We start from the raw sequence: 24,294 nt of genomic DNA on the forward strand, positions 1-24,294 counted from the left end.
ATAAGGGCCGTGGGTTCAATCCCCAGAAGGGTCAACATTTTTTTTTCTTTCTTTTTTTCTTTTAACATTATTTATGTATCTCTCATGTCCCATTTGGAAAAAAAAAAGTGTTTAATTTTGATTTTTTAATTTATATAGGTATTTATTGGCTAAATTATGTTAATTCTAGTAATAAATATGGTACCTGATATTTTCAAAGTGTAATAAAATCAAAACTAGACGGTAAAAGTATTTCATATTTTTCAAGATCAACCAATATACTTCTTTAAAAATTTAGAGAAACTTTGAAAACAGGTACTCATTTGGGTAAATTTTAAGGATTTTTTAAATAAGTCTCCCTAAGGAGGAAAATGGTCAGACACGTGGTAAAATGGGTGGGGTAGGGTAACATTTTTATACAGATTTCATAAATTTTAAGTAGAAACCATAATTTTGCTTATGTGGATTGTTAGCTGAATGGAACCTAAGTTGTTTCTTACCAAAAATTAATGGGAAAACATTTTTCATTAGAATGTAATTGCAGATTATTTAAAGGTTCCTCATTTCTAAAAAGGGCCCTCATAACATCCTAGCTTGAGTTTAGGAAAGTGGCCAAACTTGATTTAAATTTTGCATACAGGTGTACTTTAAGGTATATATCTGAACTATGATGTCAATTTTTTAGTTCCTTATAATGCCAATTAGGGTCGTAATACCTTAAAAACTTTTTGCGAGATTACTTTTAAAGTACTTAAAACTTTTCCTACACTTCAGCCATCAGTTTTCATTACCAAAGGCCTCTTTATGCTGAATTATTCTGCTCAACTACATATACATTCTAACATGGCTCTTGTTTTTGGAGTTATTGCCCCGTTGTTCATTATTTTCACTTTGAACTTTGTCTGAGACATAAATCTGAAACTATAAGAGATATAACCATGAATCTTTGTAGGTAGATAGATCTCATGAATAGATATGCAGCACAAAAGAATTGTAACTCTTACTTGCCTAATTTTGGAAAATCTCATCACCCGGTTTAACCAGCTCTTGTGAAATTACTTGGCACAAATGTTGACAATAATAAGACATTGTGTCATGCTTTACACCTGTGCCCTTATCTCCAAGGTCAAGGCCACACTTAGAGGACAAAGCTTAATATGATCTATAATAGGGTATATTTTGTGTCCTGTCCATAATTGTTTTATTGTTAAAGGGATTTTGAAATTACTTGGCACAAATGTAAAATTTCTCTTAGGGTATATAGTAAAAACTTAAAAAATCTTCTTCTAAAAAACCCAAAGAGCTAGAGCTTAGATATTTGGCATGAAATATGTTCTAATGGATGTCGACCAAGTTTGTTCAAATAAAAGCCCTAGGGGCAAAATTGGCCCCGCCCCAGGGGGTCATTGATTTTCCCTATATGCATATAGTAAAAACTTAAAAAATCTTCTTCTAAAAAACCCAAAGAGCTAGAGCTTAGATATTTGGCATGAAACATGTTCTAATGGATGTCTACCAAGTTTGTTCAAATAAAAGCCCTGGGGTCAAAATTGGCCCGGCCCGGGCTGACATTGATTTTCCTTATATGTGTATAGCAAAAACTTAAAAGTCTTCTTTGAAAAAACCCGAATAGCTAGAGTTTAGATATTAAGCATGAAACATTTTCTAGTAAGTGTCTACAAAGATTGTTCAAATAAAAGCCCTTGGGTCAAAACTGGCCCTGCCCCAGGTGTGTCATTGTTTTTAACTATATGTGTAAAGAAAAAAACTTGACCAGCTTGACCTTAGATGTTAAGCATGAAATATCGTCTAATGGGTGTCTACCAAGTTTGTTCAAATAAAAGCCCTGGAGTTTAAACTGGCCCCGCTCCGGGGGCCTATATACAGGTGAGCGACTTCAGGGCCATCATGGCCCTCTTTTATATATTTTAACTAGCTGGAAAGTTGTTATGACTATGAATGGATTGTCCATATTTTAGACACAACATCCTTAAGAACAAAATATGTAGATTTTACTAACTTTGACCTTGACTTTCAAATGATCATTACCTTGTAGGTGTAATTATTGAATTTTCACTGTTTTTTAAATGATTGGCAGTAACACTTTGCAATAAGTATAGGGAAATTCTGTACAAACTTGACATATCAATGTGAAATTACAATGCATCTGTGTATGAGTGTCAAGTTTCATAACTCTGACAGTTTAAGTGTGCACCTTTCTTAGAAAATATCTTAAAAATGTACCAAAGTGGCTATATCTATTATTTTTATAATTGTATATAATAAAATACTTTATTGGTTACAATAGTTTTATGACTTATTTATTGTTTAGTAAATGAATTATATCTATTTCACAGAAAAATACTACTAGATGCTATTTTAGCATTTATCAAGCAAGTTTGTAGTACATCCAAGGATCCTTGTTGGCTTTGTGTTTTACCCTTGGTACATTTCCTCTCTGACAATTGTTTGCCATTTCAACCTCCTGAGGTGGATGTGGGACATGACAAGTCTCAGCCAACATGGTGGGGAATAGCTGATATAGATAAAGAGCTGGATGAATTCAAAAAGAAACGAGGAAATTGGCTAATGTAAGACCATTATCTATTATTTCAATAACATGTGTATGGCTTAAAATATTCCCTTGTAATTGGTGGAGATGCAGTCACAAATGACAGTGACAATGGAAAGTGACATTTACCTTGATTTCAGGCGATGTTCATGTAAACAAATCTACATCATAAAAGCGTGACTCTTAATTTCACGGTTTTTTATTAGTGAGCAAATGTTAATAGCATTACAGGATTTAGGGTCATAATGACCAAACCAAAAAACAGAATTGCATAAAATGAACATCTTGTGTTAATTACACTGTATTCCAAAAATCTTTTCAAGCCTTTAACTCTCTCATGTGTCAGGGGATTTTGAAGTCAGATTGCAAATGTGTATAGCATAATTAGCATAATGAATCCTCGCTATTCTAACAATGGTGATAATACTTTTCTTTGACCATGTAAAATCTTATAGAACTTTTATCATTCCAGTTTAATGCTAGAGTACAGATTAAATTAATTTTAGGGATTGCTTTTGAAGGTCATATTATATGTTTTAGATATTGATAATAAAACCAAGGTCACTTTTGTTTCAGCCAAGTAGAAAAGATGTTGTCAATCTTAAGTCCACTGTTTGAGATGGATTATCTTCTCCCAAGGTCATTTCTAGCTGCTGTTGATTTATCTGACCTACAGAAAGTACTTGAAACAAGAGAAATACCAGTGGAAGCATGCCTTGCCCGTTTAACATACCAGTTAAAAGTGAACAAGCCAGAAACGAATTATTATGACAGTTCTAAACTTCGTGACATGTCAAATGCTGAAAAGGTAATTTGCAAGAAAATGTAATATAAGCTTTTATTTTAGTATGTAAGATTGTTTAATTTTTTGCACAATTGAGGAAAGAGTGATTTCTAGTTTTGAAAAGTTTTTAGAGCTCTTACTAGAAAACTTTAGGCATGCCAAAGTACATCAATACAGAAATTCAAACTAACTTAATCATTATTATGAGGGAATGCAAGAACTTTACTATAACTACAGAAAACAATAAGAAGGCAGAAACAAAAAACCTCTCTTTGTGCATTACAAATTATCATAATAAGCAGTAGTTTTTATAAAGTTTGCATTTATTTTCAAATATATTAAAGTTACTCTTTTTTTAGTGGTAAGATCCTTTTCAAAATCACAGTATTTTACTAAGTGTTGGATTTATATTAACTGTGTCTCTTTGTATTTGTGTCTGTTTGTGAAACAAATCTTTGCCCACACATATTTAAGGACAAACTCTAAGTTAAAAAAACATTTCAAAGGTTTTTTAAACAATGTCTAGCACAAGTTCAAATATGGGTCATTTGGGATTAAAAACAAGGGGCAGCCAAAATATGGAAAACCTTGTTCACATTTGCACTGTTGCAAGTGCAGATATAAACATTATGATATTAATTTAAGATAATGACATTTTATCTGCTTTTCCATTCATTGTCAACAATATTAATAGAGCCTTAATAATCAGTTGAGCGATATAAGGGCCATGATGTATACATACAGCTATGATATTTTGTCCATGTGTTTATTATTAAATTTGCATGAACTATAGTCTAGTGACCAACATTGCTCAAATCTTCGTAAGCAACACTAGCTTGTACTGCTTTTTCACACAAAAATCAGTCTGGCCTGACGTGAGTGGTTTGGGGCCAATGGCCCATGTGTTCTATATTCTTGTTACACTCTCTTTATAATAAACATGCCTTTGTTGTCAGTCAAAGGTATGGTTCAATTCTGGGGGCATATGTCTGTATCCAACTATAGGTTTTGTTTTATTATTTTTTCTCTTTTTTTCAGACTGTCCAACATTGTATTAATTCATTGCTGACACAGTTACAAGAAACTTTTTACAGGTTTGTCTTAGGCATTTTTAATTTGTGTGCATTTTGATTGCACTGTTCAAATCATGTGCATGAAACCTAACAGTTTACTCTTTCCAACTTTACTATTGGATTTTAAAGTAAAAAAGTTGATAATTCTCCAACTTTTACATAAATAATTTTATCAGTTACACTGTGATGATATTATTTCACTAGATTGATGGTTTTATGTTCGACGTTTTTGGGGAAAAGTAGAGGTATTGATACAGTTTTCATTCTTGGCCGTAAAAAGCCTTGGTCAAGACCTTTATCACTAGTTTAAACTTGACCTTCATTCGTAAATAACATTGACCTTCAAAGTCAAATGTCTAAATTTTGCTTGCTTTTTGCTGGTTTTTATGTCGCTCAGTGCTGACGTATGTGTATGACTTTAAAGAGGACGATAGGTAATGGCACAACTTCTTTGATCCTATCCATTCTGTGTTTACTTGTGTGTCTCATTTTAGGCCTTGTATGACTAAAATGACTAAAAATATCAAAGGAAAAATCATATAAGTATCCATTTCCTAAGTATAAAGATCAAAGGAAAAGTAATATCAGTATCCATTTCCTAAGTATGTCCGTTCGTCAGTGTGTTCGACTCAACTGTTTAACAAACGATTTCTTCTCTGAAACTATGGGGTCGAATTTGATGAAAATTTCATGGGTTGTTCAAAACCAATACTATAGAGGCTTAAGCTTAAATATACAGTATGAAACATTGTCTGATAAACCTCTTCAAAAAAATTTCAATTTATAGTCCTCGAGTTAAAATTGGCCAAAGGGGGTCATTGATTTTCCTTATATGTATATAATAAAAACAAAAAAAATCTATTATACTAAATGGGCTTTAGTTCACATATTTGGTATGAAACATTGTCTAGTGGCCTCTACAAAATTAAACAAATTAAAGCCCCTAGGTTAAAATTTGCCCTGTTCTAGGGCTTTCCATAGCAACCATAGACTTCCATAGCAACCAGTGACTTTCCATATCAACCAGTGACTATCAAAAGCAACCATTGACCTACAAAATAATCAGTTATTTTCCATAGCAACCATAGACTTTCATAACAGCCATTGACTTTCCAAAGTGGCATAAATTTCCATAGCAGCTTGTATTTTTTTCATAGCAACATTTAAGACTTCCATTGCAATTGGTGACCTCCAAAAGCAACCAGCAACCATTAACTTTCCATAGCAACCAGGGACTTTCAATAGCAAGCATTGGCTCTCCATAGCAATCAATTACTTGCATAGCAACCGGTGACTTTCCATAGCAACCATAGATTTTCATATTTCAACTAGTGACTTTCCATAGCAACCAGTGACTTTCGATAGCAACCACTGACTTTCATAGCTACCACTGATTTCCCATAGCAACCATAGGCTTCCTCAGCAACCAATGACTTTCATAGCAAACATTGACTTCCGATAGCAATAAGTGACTCCCATAGCAACCATTGACCTTCCATGACAACCATTGAATTTCCATAGCAACATATTACTCCTATAGCAACCGTTTCCTTTCCACAACAGCAATGGACTTTTAATAGAAACCAGTGCCTTCATAGCAAACATTAATTTTACATAGAAATGAGTGAATCTATCATTGAATTTCATAGAAGCCACCGACTTCCAAGGAAACCATTGATTTTGTACACCAAGTAGTGACTTCTTTAGAAACTATTATATTTCCTGAACAAAAGCAACCAGAAACGTTTACATGTGCAGTATATTAGATAAAATTATGAACTTTATGATATCAGTTTAAAGTTTAGATTTCATAATGTCTCCCAAAATAATTGGGAGACTTATTGTTTTTGTTTTCACGGTCTGTCTGTCCGTCCCTCCACATTAATCTTGTCCGGCCTTCACAGGTTAAAATACTGGTTGGATTTCAGCCAAACTCTACAGGAGTGATTAGTACTATCCCTAGTTGTGTACGTCACCGGCATGTTCCCCTTCGTTGTAAAAAATGCCCACCAGAGTTAAAAATAGAAAAATCTTGTCCGGCCTCAAGAGTCAAACAACTGGTTGGATTTCAACCAAACTTTACAGGAGTGATCAGTACAAAATTTGTTGTGCACATCACGGGCTGCACAAAATGGCCACCAGAGCAAACAATAGAAAAATCTTGTCGGCCCTTCACAGTTAAAACTACTGGAAGGATTTCAACCAAACTTTACAGGAGTGATCAGTACCATATCTAGTTGTGCACATGACTGGCATGTTCCCCTTTGCTGCACCAAATGGCCACCAGAGCTATAAATAGAAAAATCTTGTCTGGCTTTCACAGGTCAAACTGCTGGTGGGATTTCAACTAACTTTACAAGAGTGATCAGTACCATCCTGTGTTGTGCACATCACCGGCACTAAAATTAATTAACATTAACTACAGTAAAATAGAAAAAATCTTGTCCGGACTTCACAGGTCAAAGTTCTGGTGGATTTCAACCAAACTTTACAGGGGTGACCATACATAGTTTTAGGAGACATATGTTTTTGTGACAAAAACCCTTCCAGTTTGACATATGCATAGAATAAAACCTGAAATGTTGAACTAACCTTAACCTTTTACTTTAAATCACCTTGACCATCAAGGTCAAATTATTGAATTTGGTTCAATTTTCAAAATATTGTTAATTATGTAAGGATTTGTTTCATATGTGGACAAAACAACACCTGTAACCCAACAAATGCGTTCAATAATTTAGATATGACCTTGACCGTCGAAATCAGATGATTGGATTTTGCTCATTAATTTTTATTAACTTTGACATTTGTTTATGGAAATGACTCATACTTAGACAAAACGACAAGTGTAACTCACAGACAAACCTATTGAAATGAAACAAAAATTTCAAACATTTTTTTTTCTTTAATTTTCTTTTTTAAAGATTTGTTTGAACAATTTATTTTAGAAAAAGTAAAAAAAAAAGTAGAAAAGTGCTTAGACCCGGCAATGACTCTTGTTTTATATTTAATATAATGTCATACCCTCCATAGGCCACACCATCAACATTTTGGGAGGGATTTTAATTTAGCAAGTTCCCCTCGGCATGTTGTCAAGTTTTATTACAAATATCAGACAGAAGGTACATTATGTTAAATTTCTTTTTTTAAGTGACAGTCATCAGCTTTCAAGCTGGACAATGTGCTACCACATTGCATCTCACATGCTAAAAAGAAGTCTTGTAAACAATAGAGTTGAAACAATTCAGCTGTGTGTCCAGGTCTTTATCCACTGCATTGCAGTGTATGACAGAATCATGGTAGAACAGAAAATAACAGGCAAAGGAGTTGATAGCCAGAAAAATGTACTAAGGGAAAATGCAAATGATGTGGTGAGACATGTTGAGAAGTACAATAGGTGGGATGTAGAAATGAAAGCTATTTTAGATGTAAGTATGCTCTTAAATGTTGCTTTAACTAACTAATATGTGTATTATGTTATTGATTGTTGTTGATTTTTAAGGTTTTCTAAAAGACAATACTGGTAAATACATAGCTAAATGTTTGCTAGTTAGTAGGCATACAAATATTTTATGATTAATTTCTCCTAGCAACATTCCTGATATATTCATACCCCCTCAATATACATATTGCATTTGGACTCCCTTGGGTCAAGATTAAGGTCACCATTACTAAAAATAGAAAAATGGTTTCCAAACAATAAATATGTAGAATTTGGAAAGAGGTATTGTAATTAAACTTGGTATATAGCAACCTTCTGTGGAAACCCAGATTGGTATTGCATTTGGATTCCCAGTGTTCAAGGTCAAAGTCATTTCTAAAAATAAAAAAATGAATTCCGGACAATAACTAGAGTTAGGAATGAAATATTGTAACCAAACCTGGTTAATAGCAAGTTAATATGAAGGTCATGGTTGGGATTGCAATAAATTGCAATAATTCTTTGTGCACAGTTGATACTTCATCTTTTATAGGTTTAGTTCAAATTTTTCTTCAGACCACTTATTTTTCAAAAAGTCAAAGTTGCTGTGCGGGTATAAATCACCTTTAGTGATAGCTCTAGTTCATCCAAATTTTCACATAAATTATTATCAGTGCTCTTAAGCAAATTTTGTAATCTTTATTTAGACGGAATATTTCCCTGTGTTCTTTTTTTCCCATAATTTACTATATAAAGGAAAATTAACTGTACTTTCGTAGTGCAGCTCTTTAACTTCTCAAGGATTTCAACCAGGATTTGGTCTGTCGATAGCTCACCTGTCACAAAGTGATCACTTTTCTTTCGGCAACCGTTCGTACATAAACTTTTACTATAAATGACATTACCTCATACATCGCTTCAAGCCAGTTTCATCCAAACTTCACAGGAAAGTTCCTTGGTTGGTCACCTTTGAAAATTGTTCAAAGAATTTAATTCCATACAGAACTCTGGTTGCTATTTCAACCCTAAGAAAAAAAAACTTTAAAAAATCTTCTCTTGAAAAGCACAAAAAGCTAGATCTTAGATATTTGACATGAAACATGTTCTAGTGAGTGTCTACCAAGTTTGTTCAAATAAAAGCCCTTGGGGTCCAAATTTTCCCTGCCTGGTGGTCATTGATTTTCCTTAATACTTTTATATAGTAAAAACTTAAAAAAATCATCTTTTAAAAACCCCAAAGAGCTAGAGGTTAGCTGTTTATCATGAAACATCTTCTAGTGGATGTCTACCAAGTTTATTGAAATAAAAGCCCCATGTTTGGGGGAGGGGTGTCATTTTCTTTACATGTTTATAGTAAAGACTTAAAAAATCTTTATATAAAAGCCTGAAGAGCTAGAGCTTAGATATTTAGCATGAAATATTTATTGAGTGTCAAAAGTGCCCTTGAGTCGAAATTGGCATCACCCCCGGGATGATTGATTTTCCCTTATATGTTTATATTACAAACTTAGAAAATCTTATTTACAAAAACCATAAAAGCTAGAGCTTAGATATTAAGTATTAAACATCTTTTTGTGGGTGTCATCTAAGTTTGTTCAAATAAAAGCCCTGGGGTGATATTTGGCCATGCCCAAGATTTTATATCTGCTTTTGTTCATAGATTACCATATTACGTGTTCCGTGTCATGGAGAGTTTTTAATTTCAGGTGAGCGATTTCAAGCCATCATGGCCCTCTTGTTATTGTTGTTATTCATCATTATTAACTACATCAACTCAAAGTTTTAATGAAACTTCTCAGGAATGATACAAATGAGGCCATGAAGTGAACATATTTATAAAACGATAAAAAAAAGACAGTTATCAATATGTATGCTATGAAAATTTGAAATAAAAATATAAGTGATGAAAGATTATTGTATCACTTGATTTGGAGCTCTTCCATTTTAATGAATAAGTTTGAGTCTTGCATGTGTGCATCACTCATTTTTAGTTCGACTTTTTTTCAAAGAAAAAAAGATAAAGGTACTGTTACAGTCATGTAAATGTTCCTGCTGCCGCCAACAAACTTTAATCTTAATCATTACTTTTAAGTTGTTGGTGTATTGTCTTCATACTTGTCAACACAAAAGCCTTGGGAAAAGACCTTCAAGTAGATCAGACTTAACTTGACCTTCATTTATAAATGACTTTGACCCTCCAGGTCAAATGTTAAAATAAAGATAATTTTGATTTTTGCAATAAGTGACTATAACTTGTTTTTGACTTGATCACAATAGATCTTGAAGCTAACCAGACTGACCTTGACCTTCACTTATAAATGATCTTGAACTTGAAGGTCAAATTATTGATTTTGTTATTGCTATCAACTGATTGACTTAATCTTAAGACACTACAATCTTTAGAATAAGGCCTTTGTGTATATTAGACGCAAATTGATCTTGGCTCATTAGTGGCCTTTACCTTGAAGGTTAGATTATTTGATCTTCACCGATTTTTTATATAAGGTCAAATTAATAAAATTCTCTTGTTTTTTCTGCAATGACTATAACTTTGTTATTTATAAATGGATAAATTTCAAATTTAGGCACAACAGCTTTTATGTCAGGGCCTTGATCATGTATTTAAAACTCAAATTGACCTTGAACGTTAAGGTCAAATTATTAAATTTTCACTGATTATTATTATATCCCCGAAACGAAGTTGGGGGGGGGGGGGTATATAGGAGTCACCCGTTGGTCGGTCAGTCGGCTGGTTGGTCGGTCGGTCGGTCCAGCGGTCCGTTGCATTTTCCTTGTCCAAAGCATAACTTGAAGACTAATGATTGGAATTCAATATAACTTCATACAATTGTCAAGCACAATAAAGGGCAGTGCAGTGCACAAGAACCATAACTCTATCTAAAGTAATTACAGAGTAATTGGCCTTTGTTACTTTTCCATTGCTTTTTTTTGTCCGGACCATAACTTGAAGACTAATAGTTGGAATTCAATATAACTTCATACAATGGTCAAGCACATTAAGAGGAAGTGCAGTGCACAAGAAACATAACTCCATCTTGACTTATTACAGAGTTACTGCCCTTTGTTACATTTCCTTGTCCGGAGCATAACTTGAAAACTACTGGTTGGAATTCAAAACAATTTCATTCAATGGTCAAGCATAATAAGGGAAAATGCAGTGCACAAGAACCATAACTCTATCTTGACTAATTATAAAGTTATTGCCCTTTGTTACTTTTCCATTGCTTTTTTGTCCGGTGCATTCCTTGAAGACTAATGGTTGGAATTCAATATAACTTCATACAATGGTTTAGCACAGAGAGAGGAAGTGCAGTGCATACGAACCATAACTCCATCTTGACTAATTACAGAGTGATTGCCCTTTGTTACTTTCCTTGTCCGGAGCATAACTTGAACACTACTTGTTGGAATTCAATACAACTTCATACAGTTGTCAAGCACATTAAGAGGAAGTGCAGTGCACAAGAACCATAACTCCATTTTGACAAATTACAGAGTTACTGCCCTTTGATACTTATCCTTGTCGGAGCATAACTTAAAACATACTGGTTGGAATTTAAAACAACTTCATATGGTCAAGCACAATAAGAGGAAGTGCAGTGCATAAGAACAATAACTCTGTCCAGTGTAATTATAGAGTTCTTGCCCTTTGTTACTTTTCCATTACTTTTTTCTTGTCCAGAGCAAAACTGCTAGTTGGAATTCAATACTATTTCATACAATGGTCAAGTATATTGAGAGGAAGCGCAGTGCACAGAAACTATAACTCTTTTCTTGACTTCTTAAAATGTTTTTGCCCTATGTTACTTTTTATTGTCCAGTGCATAACTTGAAAATTCATGGTTGGAATTCAATAAAACTTTATACAATGAGCAAGGGCAGTGAGATGAAGTGCAGTGCACAAGAACCATAACTCTATTTGAACTAATTACAGTTATTGCCCTTTGTTACTTTTTTGTCCAGTCCATAACTTGAAAACTGGTAGTTGGAATTCAATACAACTTCATACAATGGTCAAGCACAATGAGAGGAAGTGCAGTGTACAATAACCATAACTCCATCTTCAGTATTTATAGAGTTATTGCCCTTTGTTCCTTTTCCTTGCCTTTCTGGACTTATTACAGAGTAAATCAATAAAATTTCATCAATGGCAAACCTTATTGAAAGGAAATGCAACATACAAGACATTTATCACATTTAGTGATAGTTCTAGTTATAATCGGATGTAACTTGGTAATTAAGCAATGGATTATCTTTATACTTGAGCAAAGCAACCTTTGGACAAGTCAATCTAAAGGGTTGAACTGACTTTGATCTTTGATTTAAAACGCTTTTTATTTGATGTTAGAAAAAAGTAAAAAAGACGAGCACTGCCCCGCCTGGCAGTAGATCTTGTTGTTATTAATGGTGTATCTCAATACTTTTTAGGTTTGGAACAACATTTTTGCCCCAGTGGTCTTACAGTCTGAAGATATAAGAAACACATGGAATTCCATGATTTTTGAGAGACTTTTACAAAAGCTACAGAACAAGGTAAATTAGAATTGTAATATGTTAGCTAGGGCAGTATACAGGCATAGCTAATGTTAATCTTTCCAGGCATATATACTTTCATCACATTTTGGTCCTCTGCAAATGTTACTTTTATGCACAACATCATAGTTAAACTTTTAAATTCTATTTGAAAATAGTGTTTCCTCTGTTTACACAAATATTCATGTGTTAAATAAAATTCTTTTTCACAACTATTTAAAGACTTAAAAGTAAAATAATGATCTTTTTTTCCCTTTTCATGTATTTTATAAAATATTTTATTAGATATAATGAGAACATTAACATGTTATTCTGATAGGTTGCATTCTCTGAATGTTGCTTTGCATTGTTGATCTTTGTTGTTATTTTTGTCTTGTTTCACAACCATAATACACATTCATATTTCTTTACAATGCACATTGTCCATTAACCCATTACTTCATGAGCATTTTGTGAAAAATGGCTGTTTTCATTGAAAAGTCTCAAAGTTCAAATTGCTATAAAACTATAAAAACTGCTTCAATACTAATCAAACTTGGCACAAATGTTATTTGGACCATTGACTTTGTAACAAAGTGCTCAGTCTTAAATTTTCTTTTACCATGGCAACAAGGGGACATCTCAAAATTGCCCAAAAATCACTATTTTGCGTTGATTTTTTCCATCAAAATTGATTTCAAAGTGCTGCAATTTCTCAATGGAATGAGGTAGAGTCAAAGGTTTTTCAGCGTTTGTTAAACGTTGCCTTATGATCGATCTGGGGTCATTTTTAGCCTCTCACAAGTCCAAAATTTTCTTGGCGATGAGGGGGACTACCGCCCCCACCCTTCTGGCAACCCCCTGATGTATCTTTTGGATCAGGTGGCGCGCCGAAAAAAATGGTCACTTTTTTAAACAAGATTTCTAAAAAAAACAAGTGTTGGGTGCCTAAATAAGGCATTTTTCACCATTTTAGACAACAAAAAGAGGGGGGGGGGGGTTGAAAAAGGCGATAAAAGGCATGTGTATCGTGTAATGGGTTAATGAAAATTTGTTATCGAATATAACCGCCTCCGTGGTCGAGGGGTTAGAGTCGATGACTTCTAATCCAGTTACCTCTCTGGCGTGGGTTTGATCCCCGGGAGATGCTTTGGTAGTTTAGCGCAGAGGAAGGTAGTCTAGTACTTGTGTAATTCTCCAGGAACGATGGTTAGGAAACTACCCGCCTATATGACTGAAAAACTGTTGGGAAAAGGCGTAAAATGAAACAAACAAACAAAAAAATTATCGAATATAATGGGAAGTTATCAAATTGACTTAAATGAAGTTGCAAAAAGATGAATAGTATAGATAAGAAACGAAAAGAAAGAAAACTCAGTTTGATTGAGTCTGAACATGAGGGGTAATGAAAAAGTGCAACATCTTTCACGCCCCCTTGACTGGCTTAAGGCTACTTCATTTTCAAAATTAAATTTATGGTATCAAAGATCCCTAAGGAAAACAAAAAGATAACAATACTGAAGTGAAGTACGCTTGAAAACAGTGCATTTGCATTGCATTTCTTAGTGGACATATACAAAGGTCTATGAATCATTATGCAGAAGTAAAAAAAACAACAAAAAACCCCACCCAGTGCAAATGTTACACATTGACTTATTTCTGCCGGGAAGAAGTAAGATTTTAAATCAGTGATCTCATTGTACTATCAAGGATCATTAAGAGATCTATTATATACATGTTATTTTTGCACCTGACAATGTTTAACCAGCATATTTTGCAAATAAGATATTTATGTTGCATCTTCAACTTACAAAAAAATAATGTTCATCAATGTTGCATTTGTTGTAATCAATCAATTCTATTTAAAAGCATAATTGATTTCATTTTAAAATTATTGATATTTTTTAAATTGGAATGACATTCAAATATAAAGTAGACCTGTGAATAATTTTTTTCATCCATTTTGACTCAGGTATGACTTCTTCCATATGACTTGAAAAAGGTTTTTTGACTTTTATAGTGATATTACATTTCCTTTTAAAAATTGTTTTAAGGTTTGCACAGTGAATAAGTTCATGCAGGACTTTGTTGAGCTTTACTGTCAAAAGGTAGATGAGTACAACCCATCAATGCAAGACTGTATGAGTAAAGCTGCCTTTCTGGTGAGTAAATTCTCTTTGGTTATATGTCTGTTTTCTGTTAGCAATTAAGTGTCAGCTTAAAGAACAGCATTAGTAATAGTCAGATTCTCAGCAGGAATGTCATTGAAATCATGTGCATTAAACATATTTCAGGCATTCAACTTTAAGGTCAGGGTCTTTGAAGATCAGATTTCAAGCCAGCAATTTCGTCTCATTTGATATTGAACTGTTTGAAGAACGTTCACAACATTCTGGTTAAGTAATAATTCTACACCCTCAAAAAATAAGTTTGAACAGGCTATTCAGGAATTAATTTGTCATGTCCTCATCCTGATTATTTTTATCTTGTCTGTTCTAAGCACAAATCAAGTTATTATGATTGTTGCAGAGTTATTGTCGTTTCATTGTCATCATTTTCATAGTCGTTGTCATGCACAATTTTAATTCGGACCATTACTCAAACAATTTGTGTTAATATGATGTTGGGAATACTTACACTTATCATGACAAGAGGCAGTCTTTAGACAAGGGACATACTTCTGAAAGCTATGTGTTTGGAATTATGTCCATTTTTAACTAACAATTTTTGTCAAAAGTGGTTATTTTAACAGATAAAATTCAACATTGCATGTGGTGTTCTTGTTTTTAGTACCTTTAAAACAGATGCAAGTACTATTTTGGGAGTTAGATAAATTTGAATTTTTTTTGGCAAACACACTCGGTTTTTTATGTAACTTTTTCATTTTTAAAATCCCCAACTGACAATTTCTTTCAATTGAATAAACATTAGGAACGGAATGATTTAGTATATGAATTATTTTATTAATTAAACTATTTGCTATTTTGCAGGCTATTGCTAAAGGGTATACTGTTGATTATGGACGCTTTTTACATCATGAATATATGCGATTTGGAAGTCTGCTTTCCCATATGTTCATATCAGAATGGGACAAAAATGTGAAGACAGGATATGGAGAAGAACTGTCAATGTTACGACATCTTCTGAGATGGCCTCCATTATTACAGTATCTGAAAATATATTGTAAGTAACTTCACTTTGTAATTCATATGGTATTATAATTTCTAAAACTTTTTGGGAAAGCTTGTAAATTTGGTATATAAACTGCCATTATTACTATTATCAAAGTACTAAACAGACTGTAAGAATGCAACTTTCATATTTTAAAGGATTGTTATATTTTATGTTTTATTAAACTTTTCTCTTAAGGGGGAATTCATCATCAAACTTGGTCAGGATGCTTGTCTTGGTGATAGCTCAAATGAGTTCGAACATGGTTTATCTCGGATGAAAAACTATGTCACAGGAGCTAAATATAGAAAAACCTTGTTAACACTCTAGCCGTCACATTTTTGCCTCAATCATCATTAAACTTGGTCAGGATGCTTGTCTAGAAGATAGCTCTGATGAGTTCGAATATGGGTCATCTTGGACGAAAGACTAGGTCACAGGAGTTAAAAATAGAAAAAACCTTGTTGACATTCTAGTGGTCACATTTTTGACTCAATTGTCATCAAACTTGGTCAGGATGCTTGTCTAGGTAATTAATTGCTCGAATGAGTTCGAACATGCGTCATCTCGGATGAAAAACTAGGTCACACCGCCCAAATATGAAAAAAAAACCTTGTTAACACTCTAGTGGTCACATTTTTGACTCAATTATCACCAAACTTGGTCAGAATGCCTGTCTAGGGAATTGCTCGGATGAGGACGAACATTGGTCATCTTGCATGAAAAACTGGGTCACCGGAGCTAAAATTAGAAAAATCTTGTTAACACTCTAATGGCAACTGTTTTGATCCAAGTATCCTGGAAATTGGTCTGAAAGTTTGTTTTGATGATTTCTAGGTCACATTCAAATATGGGTTACCTGGGTAAAAAACTAGGTCACACTGCTCAAATATGGATAATCACTCTAGTGGGCACATTTTTGACTCACCTGTCATGAAACTTGGTCAGAATGCTTGTCTAGGTAATGGTTCGGATGAGTTTGAGGGGTCAGGTGAGCGATCTAGGGCCATCATGGCCCTCTTGTTTAAGTTATGTGATATATGGTTAAACTGTGAATAAAAGAATATGTCTGAAATGATTTTCATTATCTTATAAAATACTAGGTCTGTCCACTTAGCTCAATAAGGAGAGCATCAGATTAGTATTTGTGGGGTTGTTGGTTCAATCAGAGGGCGTATTTTGTCCCTTAACGGGATGACCGTAGCGGGTTTAAGGTTTACCATCCGTCAGTCCGTCCGCCTATCCGTCCATTAGTCCGTCCACAAAAATTGTTCCCGTGATAACGCAAAAAGTACTAAAAATACTCTTATGAAACTTGATATATGGTAAGATGGCAGTCTGGATATTATGCACATATTTTCTTTACTTCCTATGTTGGGAGCTGTTGTTGTTATGGCAGCAAATAGACTGAAAATATGGCAAATTTACCACATTAACTGGATCCAGTGATAATGCAAAAAGGAGATTTATTATGCACTTTTTCTTGTCTTCCTATGTTGAATAATTGGTTGCTGTGGCAACAAATATGCTTAAAATATGGCAAATATAATAATATTTGTGATTTTCTCAAAAAGTGCTGAAACAGTTTTATGAAATTTAAAATATATTGTTAGATGGCAGTATGGAAATTATTAATCATTTTAATCTTGACTTTATTCAGAGTTGTCCTGCTCACCAAGCTTCGGCAACCTAGTCAAGATCTCTGATTCACGTATTTACGCTTTTTCACGATTTAAGTTCTTTATTAGTCCCCTACCGGTTTACCGGAGGGGACTTTAGGTTTACCCTCCATCCGTCTGTTTACAACTCTAGCACAAAATTTATCAGAATTTCCTCCCTTGAACTTAGAATTTTTATGAAAAAAAAATATTGATTTTTTTTTAACTTTCTTAAATTACTTCAAATTCAAAATAAACATTCATTATCAACACCTTCATTACTAATTGTTCTTTGTTACACTCACATCGTGTATGACGTCTTGCATCTTTATTTCAAGATATACCTCCTTTTTAAGAATTTTGCTTTTAAAAATGTTATATTTTGATAACAGGGATGTTTAAAAAAATAACTTTAGAGTGTCTTTCAGTCTGTCTGTCTGTACATAAAACTGTTTCCTGTGATCACTTTTAAAGAACTTTTATAACAAATCTACTTAAAATAGAGACATAAGTGAATGGCCAGTGGCCCTTTAGAATGTTGCTGGGGTTCTAACCGGTAGGCAACTTATGAATAATTGCTTGCAATACTATGATAATTGCTTGTTTCTTAAGGCATTTACCTCAAATATATGTTTCTGATCATCAACCACATCATGTTAGACAAGGATTACAACTATGGCAAAAAAATTATCAGAATAACCCCTTTAAACTTTCATGCATGTTTTTGTTTTATAACTCACACTTATACTTAATGTATTTACTTCAAACCACATATATGTTTATTGTTATCACTCAAATTATTTGTCAGAAGATTCAATACTCTAGCTTGACTATTTCAACAATCATGTCTCCCTTGAACTTATTTTTTTCTAGAAATTATTTTTACTCAACCTTCTTAATTATATGTTGAAATAAAACCCCTAGGGTCAAAAATGACCCCGACCCAGGGGGTCATTGATTTTCCTTATACATGTCTGTATATAGTAAAAACTTAAAACACCTTTTTGTGACAATTCAAATGCACTATAGATTAGATATTTGGCATGAAACATCTTCTAGTAAATGTCTACCAACTTTGTTCAAATAAAAGCCCTAGGGTCAAAATTAGCGCAGCCCTAGGATCATCGATTTTCCTTTTATGTTTATTGTAAAATCTTAAAAAATCCTCTTGTGAAAATCTAAAAGAGATAGAGCTTAGATATTTGGCACGAAACATCTTCAAGTGGATGTCTACCAAGTTTGTTCAAATAAAAGCCCTAGGGTCAAATTGGCCCCACCCCAGGGGGTCATTGATTTTCCTTATATATTTGTATATAGTAGAAACTTAAACAAATCTTTTTGTGAAAATCCAGAAAAGCTAGAGCTTAGATATTTTGCATAAAACATCTCTTAATAGATTTCTGCCAACTTTGTTCAAATAAAAGCCCTAGGGTCAAAATTGGCCCGGCCCCAGGGGTCATCGATGTTTCTTGTATTAACCAGGTTTACGGAAACTGGGTTATTGTAATGCCTAAGTCGGCGGCAGGGGGGCGGCGATCTTTGGTTTCGGCTCAATAACTTGAGTTTGCTTTGGCCTGTTGACACCAAACTTGATATGTAGGTAGGTTATATCAAGAGGCAGCATAGGATTGCTACCCAGGTGTATGTGATAAAGGTCACTGTAACTAAAAATTGAAATTCAGTTTCCGCTCAATAACTTGTGTTTGCTTTGGTCTATTGACACCAAACCTGGTGTATGGATAGCTTATATCAAGTGGTAGCTTGGGATTGCTACACAGGTGTCTGTGATCAAGGTCAAGGTCACTGATACTGAAAATAGAAGTTTAGTTTCCGCCCAATAACTTGGAGTTTGCTTTGGCCTTTTGACACCAAACTTGGTGTAAAGATAGCTTATATCAAGAAGCAGCTTGGGATTGCTACCCAGGTGTCTGTGATTGAGGTCAAGGTCACTGTTACTGAAAAAAGAAATTCAGTTTCCGCTCAATAACTTGTGTTTGCTTTGGCCTTTTGACACCAAACTTGGTGTATGGATAGTTTATATCAAGAGGCAGCTTGGGATTGCTACACAGGCGTCTGTCATCAAGGTCAAGGTCACTGTTACTTAAAGAAGATTTTTGTTTAAATAAAACCCAAGGGTAAAAATTAGCTCCACCCCTTGGGATCAAGGTCGACAGTTCAATTCTTAGCCAGGTAAAATGTTTGTTTTCTTTCTTTTTATGCCCCTACAAAGCGGGGAGCATATGGCGTTTCACTTGTCCTCCGTCCGTCCGTATGTCTGTCCGTGCGTACGTCTGTCCGAGCAAAAATTTTGGGTTTAGGGGCTATATAACAGAAAAGAGAACAAAAGAGAACAATAGGTTCATTCCGTGATCAAAGGGTTTATGGGCTAGTAGCCCTTAAGAAAACAAAGAAAATAACAAAGAAAATAGCCCCTAAACCCAAAATGTTGGAACGTCCGTCCGTACGTCTGTCCGTACGTCCCGACATCTTGTGAACGCAACTCCTCTTAAACCGGATGGCGATTTTGCCTATACTTCCAGGGATGAACAACCTTAATGTGTAGATGGTAGTAAAGGAAGGAATTTTTGCTGCGACCAAATTTAACAGAATTATGGCCCTTTGTTGATTTTTTCACTATATACTATGTAGAAATTTTGGCCCCGCCCCAAGGATCATTGATTTTCCCCTATATGCATAAAGTTAAAACTTAAAAAAATCTTCTTTTAAAAAACAAAAGAGCTAGAGCTTAAATATTTGGCATGAAACATTGTGTGATGAGTGTCTACAAAGTTTGTTCAAATGAAAGGCCATAGGGTCATTGATTTACCTTTTATATGTATATAGTAAAAACGTAAAAAATCTTCTTTTAAAAAACAAAAGAGCTAGAGCTTAAATGTTTGGCATGAAACATTGTGTGATGAGTGTCTACAAAGTTTGTTCAAATGAAAGGCCATAGGGTCATTGATTTACCTTTTATATGTATATAGTAAAAACGTAAAAAATCTTCTTATAAAAAACCCAAAGAGCTAGAGTTTAGATACTAAGCATTAAGTATCTTCCAGTGAGTGTCTACCAAGTTTGTTCAAATAAAAGCCCTGGGGTCAAAATTGGCCCCTCCCAGGGGTGGGTCATTGCTTTCCCCCCTATGTATATAGCAAAAACTTGAAAAATCTTTTTATAAAGACCCCAAAGAGCTAGAGCTTAGATATTAGTCAAGAAACATCTTCTAATGGGGGTCTTCCAAGTTTGTTCAAATGAAAGCCCCTGGTTTAAAATTGACCTTGGCCCAGGGGCCAATATACAGGTGAGCGATTTCAGGGTCATCATGGCCTTTTTGTTGAATAATCTTCCCTTTTAGAAAAATCTTGTTCAGGACATAACATTTTAACTATAAGAGATTTCAACATGAAACTTTGTAGGTAGATAGATCTCAATGGGTAGCTGTGCAGTGCACAAGAACCGTAACTCTGCCATACCTAATTTTGGAGTTATTGCCCTTTGTTCATTTTTACACTTTGAACTTTGTCCAGAACATAACTCTAAAATTATAAGAGATATCAACATGAAACTTTGTAGGTAGATAGATCTCATTGGGTAGAAGTGCATTTCAAAAGAACCATAACTCTGGTTAGCCCCGTTTTTGAATTATCTCCCCTTTTAGAAAAATATTGTCCGAGACATAACTCGATTATTATAAGAGATATCAACATGAAATTTTGTAGGTAGATAGATCTCATTCAGTAGATGTGCAGTGTAAAGAACTGTAACCTTGCTTTGCCAAATTTTGGAGTGATTGCCCTTTAATTATTTTTACACTTTGAACTTTGTCTGGGATATTACTCTACAATTATCAGAGAAATCAACATGAAACTTTGTAGGTCGATATATCTCATTGGGTAGAAGTGCATTGCAAAAGAACCAGAACTCTGGTTAGCCCTGTAGTTGAATGATCTCTTTAAGAAAAATCTTGTTCGTCACATAACTCTATAATTATAAGAGATTTCAACATGAAACTTTGTAGGAAGATAGATTTCAATAGGTAGATGCGCAGTGCACAAGAAACTTAACTCTGCCTTGCCTTGTTTTGGAGTTATTATCCTTTGTTCATCTTTACATTTTAAACTTTGTCAGGCACATAACTCGGAAACCATAACACGTATCAACATGAAACTTTGTAGGTAGATCTCATTTATTAGAAGTCCAGCACTTGCCCTTGCCTGATTCTGGAATTATTGCACTTTGAACTTTGTCCAGGGACATAACTCTGCAACTACAAAAGATGTACTTTTCTGTGTCAAATAGCTATTCCGGGAGCATGACCCGGTTCAAACCGGGCTCTTCTTTCAAGAGTTATCTCCGCTTTAGTTTAAGAATTTTCTTATATTTTAATGTTTTATTCTCAATCTGATTACAACCAGGAACATTTAAAGATTTACTCTCAGAGTATCAATCAATCTGTCTTTTCTAGAAACTGTTTCCTGAGATCACTTTTAAAGGACTTGGAACTTTTTTAACAAATTTACTGAAAATAAAGATAAGTTGAAACATTAGTTATACATATTCATCCTGAGAAAATTAGATCTTTTGATTATCTGTTGTATTCCAATGGACCCTAAGAATGTTGTTGGAGTTCGAACTGGTAGGGGACTGATGGATTGCCCGCAGTACTATTTAAATTGCTTGTGGCTACATGACCGAGTGGTTAACGCTTCAAACTAGTAATCTAATGATCGCAAGCGGCATGGGTTCAAACCCTGACAGGGGCATGTCGTTGTTTCCATGAGCAAGAAACTTTACACCCATTGCTTAGTACTGGTTTGTTCGAGGAATTGGATTCGAAAGTGTGTTTATAAGCGAATAGCTTCCTTAACAATCAAACTTTAAATAAATTCTGTATAAACCAATTGCTTGTTTCTAATAATCATTTGATTGAGAAATCATGTTGGATAAGTAGTCATTCGCTTGAGTAGAACTTAGCAATTATCAGTTTGTTATATAGTAAGAAGATGAACCACCGAGATTTGACCAAAAACGTTGAAATTGACATAAAACAAATGAACCAACAAATGGTATTCTTAATTATTTACTTAATTTTTGCATTTTAGATAAAGACGAGAAAAAATTGGAAATGCTGACAGTTGAATGTAGCCAGCGTTTGACCCAAGCTGTCTCTGTAATTGACAGCAGACTGACAGCTTTATTGACAGGTGCAATAGTTATTGGTGAGCTAAGCTTGATAAAAGAAAAGGAAGGCAAATTTCCAGAGTTGGCAGAGTTAGTGAAAACAAAGACAGAACATACAGCAGCCTTTATTAGAAAAGCCATTGAGATCAGAGAGAGGGAATTAGAAGCCTACCAGCATGAAGCTCAACAAATGGCAATTTTTGCATCTGTTTGTACACATTTGGCCAACGGTTAGTTTTTTAGCTTTTGTGATCACATTTTTTCCGATGTCCATCAGTGCATCAACTTTTTATGCAAACATCTTCTTCTCATCAACTACTGAAAAACACTTGTACTCTGAATTGACAAAAGCCAAAGGTTAGGTATTTGGCATGCAGCATTGTTATGTGGAACTCTACCGAGATCGTTGCAGTTATAGCCTTGGGGTCCAATTGGCCGCGTCCAGGGGTCATAGGTTTTCCTAAAATGTATATGATAAAAACTTTGAAAACTTCTTGTCTGAAGGTTCTGTGCTTGAGCTTAGCTAAATATTTGGTATATTAAATCATATATAGGTCCTCTACCATAGTTGTTCGGTATTTTGTCCTTATTGTTAAAAGTGGCCCTTACAATATGTTCTCAGGTGAGTGCTTTGGAGCCAGTGCCCCCCTTGTTTAGAAAACAGATCAGGCTATACAATCAGTATTGTCTTTCAATCTTGTATTAAAGAACATAAATGTGTTTGAAGCTAAAATTATAATTATAACCATGTAAGAACATGGTAAACTAGTTAAACTTTGTCCTTTTAAATGAATTAATTATTTTCATTGTGTTTTTTTCACTTGCTGTATTATATGAGTAACAATTGTAATCTCTCTAATAACTAATATTGAATATGTTTGCTAGTTGACACATCAAGTATTGATGATACACTGAAGAAACAGGAGGATTTAGAGATACATCAAATCAGAGAATTCTGTGTACCAGCTGATATAACTAAAGTAGACGTTGTAGATACATACCAGCCCAGACTGTGTGCATTCAAGTTGTCTCCTCTTGTACTAGATGTGGTACCACAACTACATGCTTGCTATACCAGTAATACATTCATGATGCTTTGGAATGCACAGTGTAAAGAAGTGTTTAACCAATGCTCTACGCTGGATGATGTTGTGCAGAATGTTTGGAATATTGTGAAAAACCAGTGAGTTTAAATTTTGGTATCATTGTGTCAGGATGCTATATGATAATACACTGTTTTTATTTGTTCATTACTGCTAAATAATTGGTTTGATTTACCAAATTTCTTGAGAAAGAGTGATCCTTTGGATGCCTATATCTTAACAAAATTTCATAAAAATATGCAGACTCGGTTTGGCAGAGTGTGCACATGACTGATAATGAAAAATTGCAACATCACTCACGTCCCTAGCAAGTTTTGAATTAAATGTATAGTTTGCAAACAAATAAAAATTGAATTTAAATTAATGCAAAAGAGGAATTATGCAGCAAATAATTGATTTTCCATGTCCATTTATTTCTTAAAGATAAGCAATTTTGTGATATATAATTACAGATGGGACACAATAACAAACAAGATAAAGTCTGGTAATATTAAGTTTCAAGACTTTGAGAAGCTGGTCAGCCAGAAGTATAGAGATAATTATGACCAGATGAAAGCTGAGTTAAGAACGATGAGTATTTTAGACAACATTATAGATAAGCGTATTGACCAGCTTAGAAAGTACAGACAATTAGAAACATGTGTAAAGGGAGCAAAGACAATACTAAAATTTGCTAAAGAATACAATTTGAAGGGTGATTTCTCACAGATCAGAGTTATTGCAACAGTAAGTTAACTGAAATTTTCTAATTATCTTTGGATACAGTATATAAATTTCATGGGGGACTAAATGAGAACTTCTTTATTTTGGGTAACA

The 24,294-nt window shown here is 34.1% G+C and overlaps 1 protein-coding gene across 1 annotated transcript in view; it reads left to right on the forward strand.

The window, feature by feature from the left end:
- LOC132751499 (E3 ubiquitin-protein ligase rnf213-alpha-like) overlaps positions 1 to 24,294 on the forward strand; it is a gene marked incomplete at its 3' end in the record, with an annotated part of 150,663 nt that overhangs the window by 40,524 nt on the left and 85,845 nt on the right. Inside the window, exons 9-18 of the mRNA XM_060741665.1 lie at positions 2,337 to 2,570; positions 3,128 to 3,359; positions 4,374 to 4,429; positions 7,560 to 7,836; positions 12,279 to 12,383; positions 14,417 to 14,524; positions 15,353 to 15,545; positions 22,297 to 22,605; positions 23,261 to 23,558; positions 23,931 to 24,204. Of these exons, the coding sequence (XP_060597648.1) occupies positions 2,337 to 2,570; positions 3,128 to 3,359; positions 4,374 to 4,429; positions 7,560 to 7,836; positions 12,279 to 12,383; positions 14,417 to 14,524; positions 15,353 to 15,545; positions 22,297 to 22,605; positions 23,261 to 23,558; positions 23,931 to 24,204 (2,086 nt within the window). The remainder of the gene's footprint in view (positions 1 to 2,336; positions 2,571 to 3,127; positions 3,360 to 4,373; positions 4,430 to 7,559; positions 7,837 to 12,278; positions 12,384 to 14,416; positions 14,525 to 15,352; positions 15,546 to 22,296; positions 22,606 to 23,260; positions 23,559 to 23,930; positions 24,205 to 24,294) is intronic.

The sequence above is a fragment of the Ruditapes philippinarum genome, unplaced genomic scaffold, assembly GCF_026571515.1.
Source record: "Ruditapes philippinarum isolate M1 unplaced genomic scaffold, ASM2657151v2 ctg885_1_1_1_1, whole genome shotgun sequence".
Classification (NCBI taxonomy): Eukaryota; Metazoa; Mollusca; class Bivalvia; order Venerida; family Veneridae; genus Ruditapes; species Ruditapes philippinarum.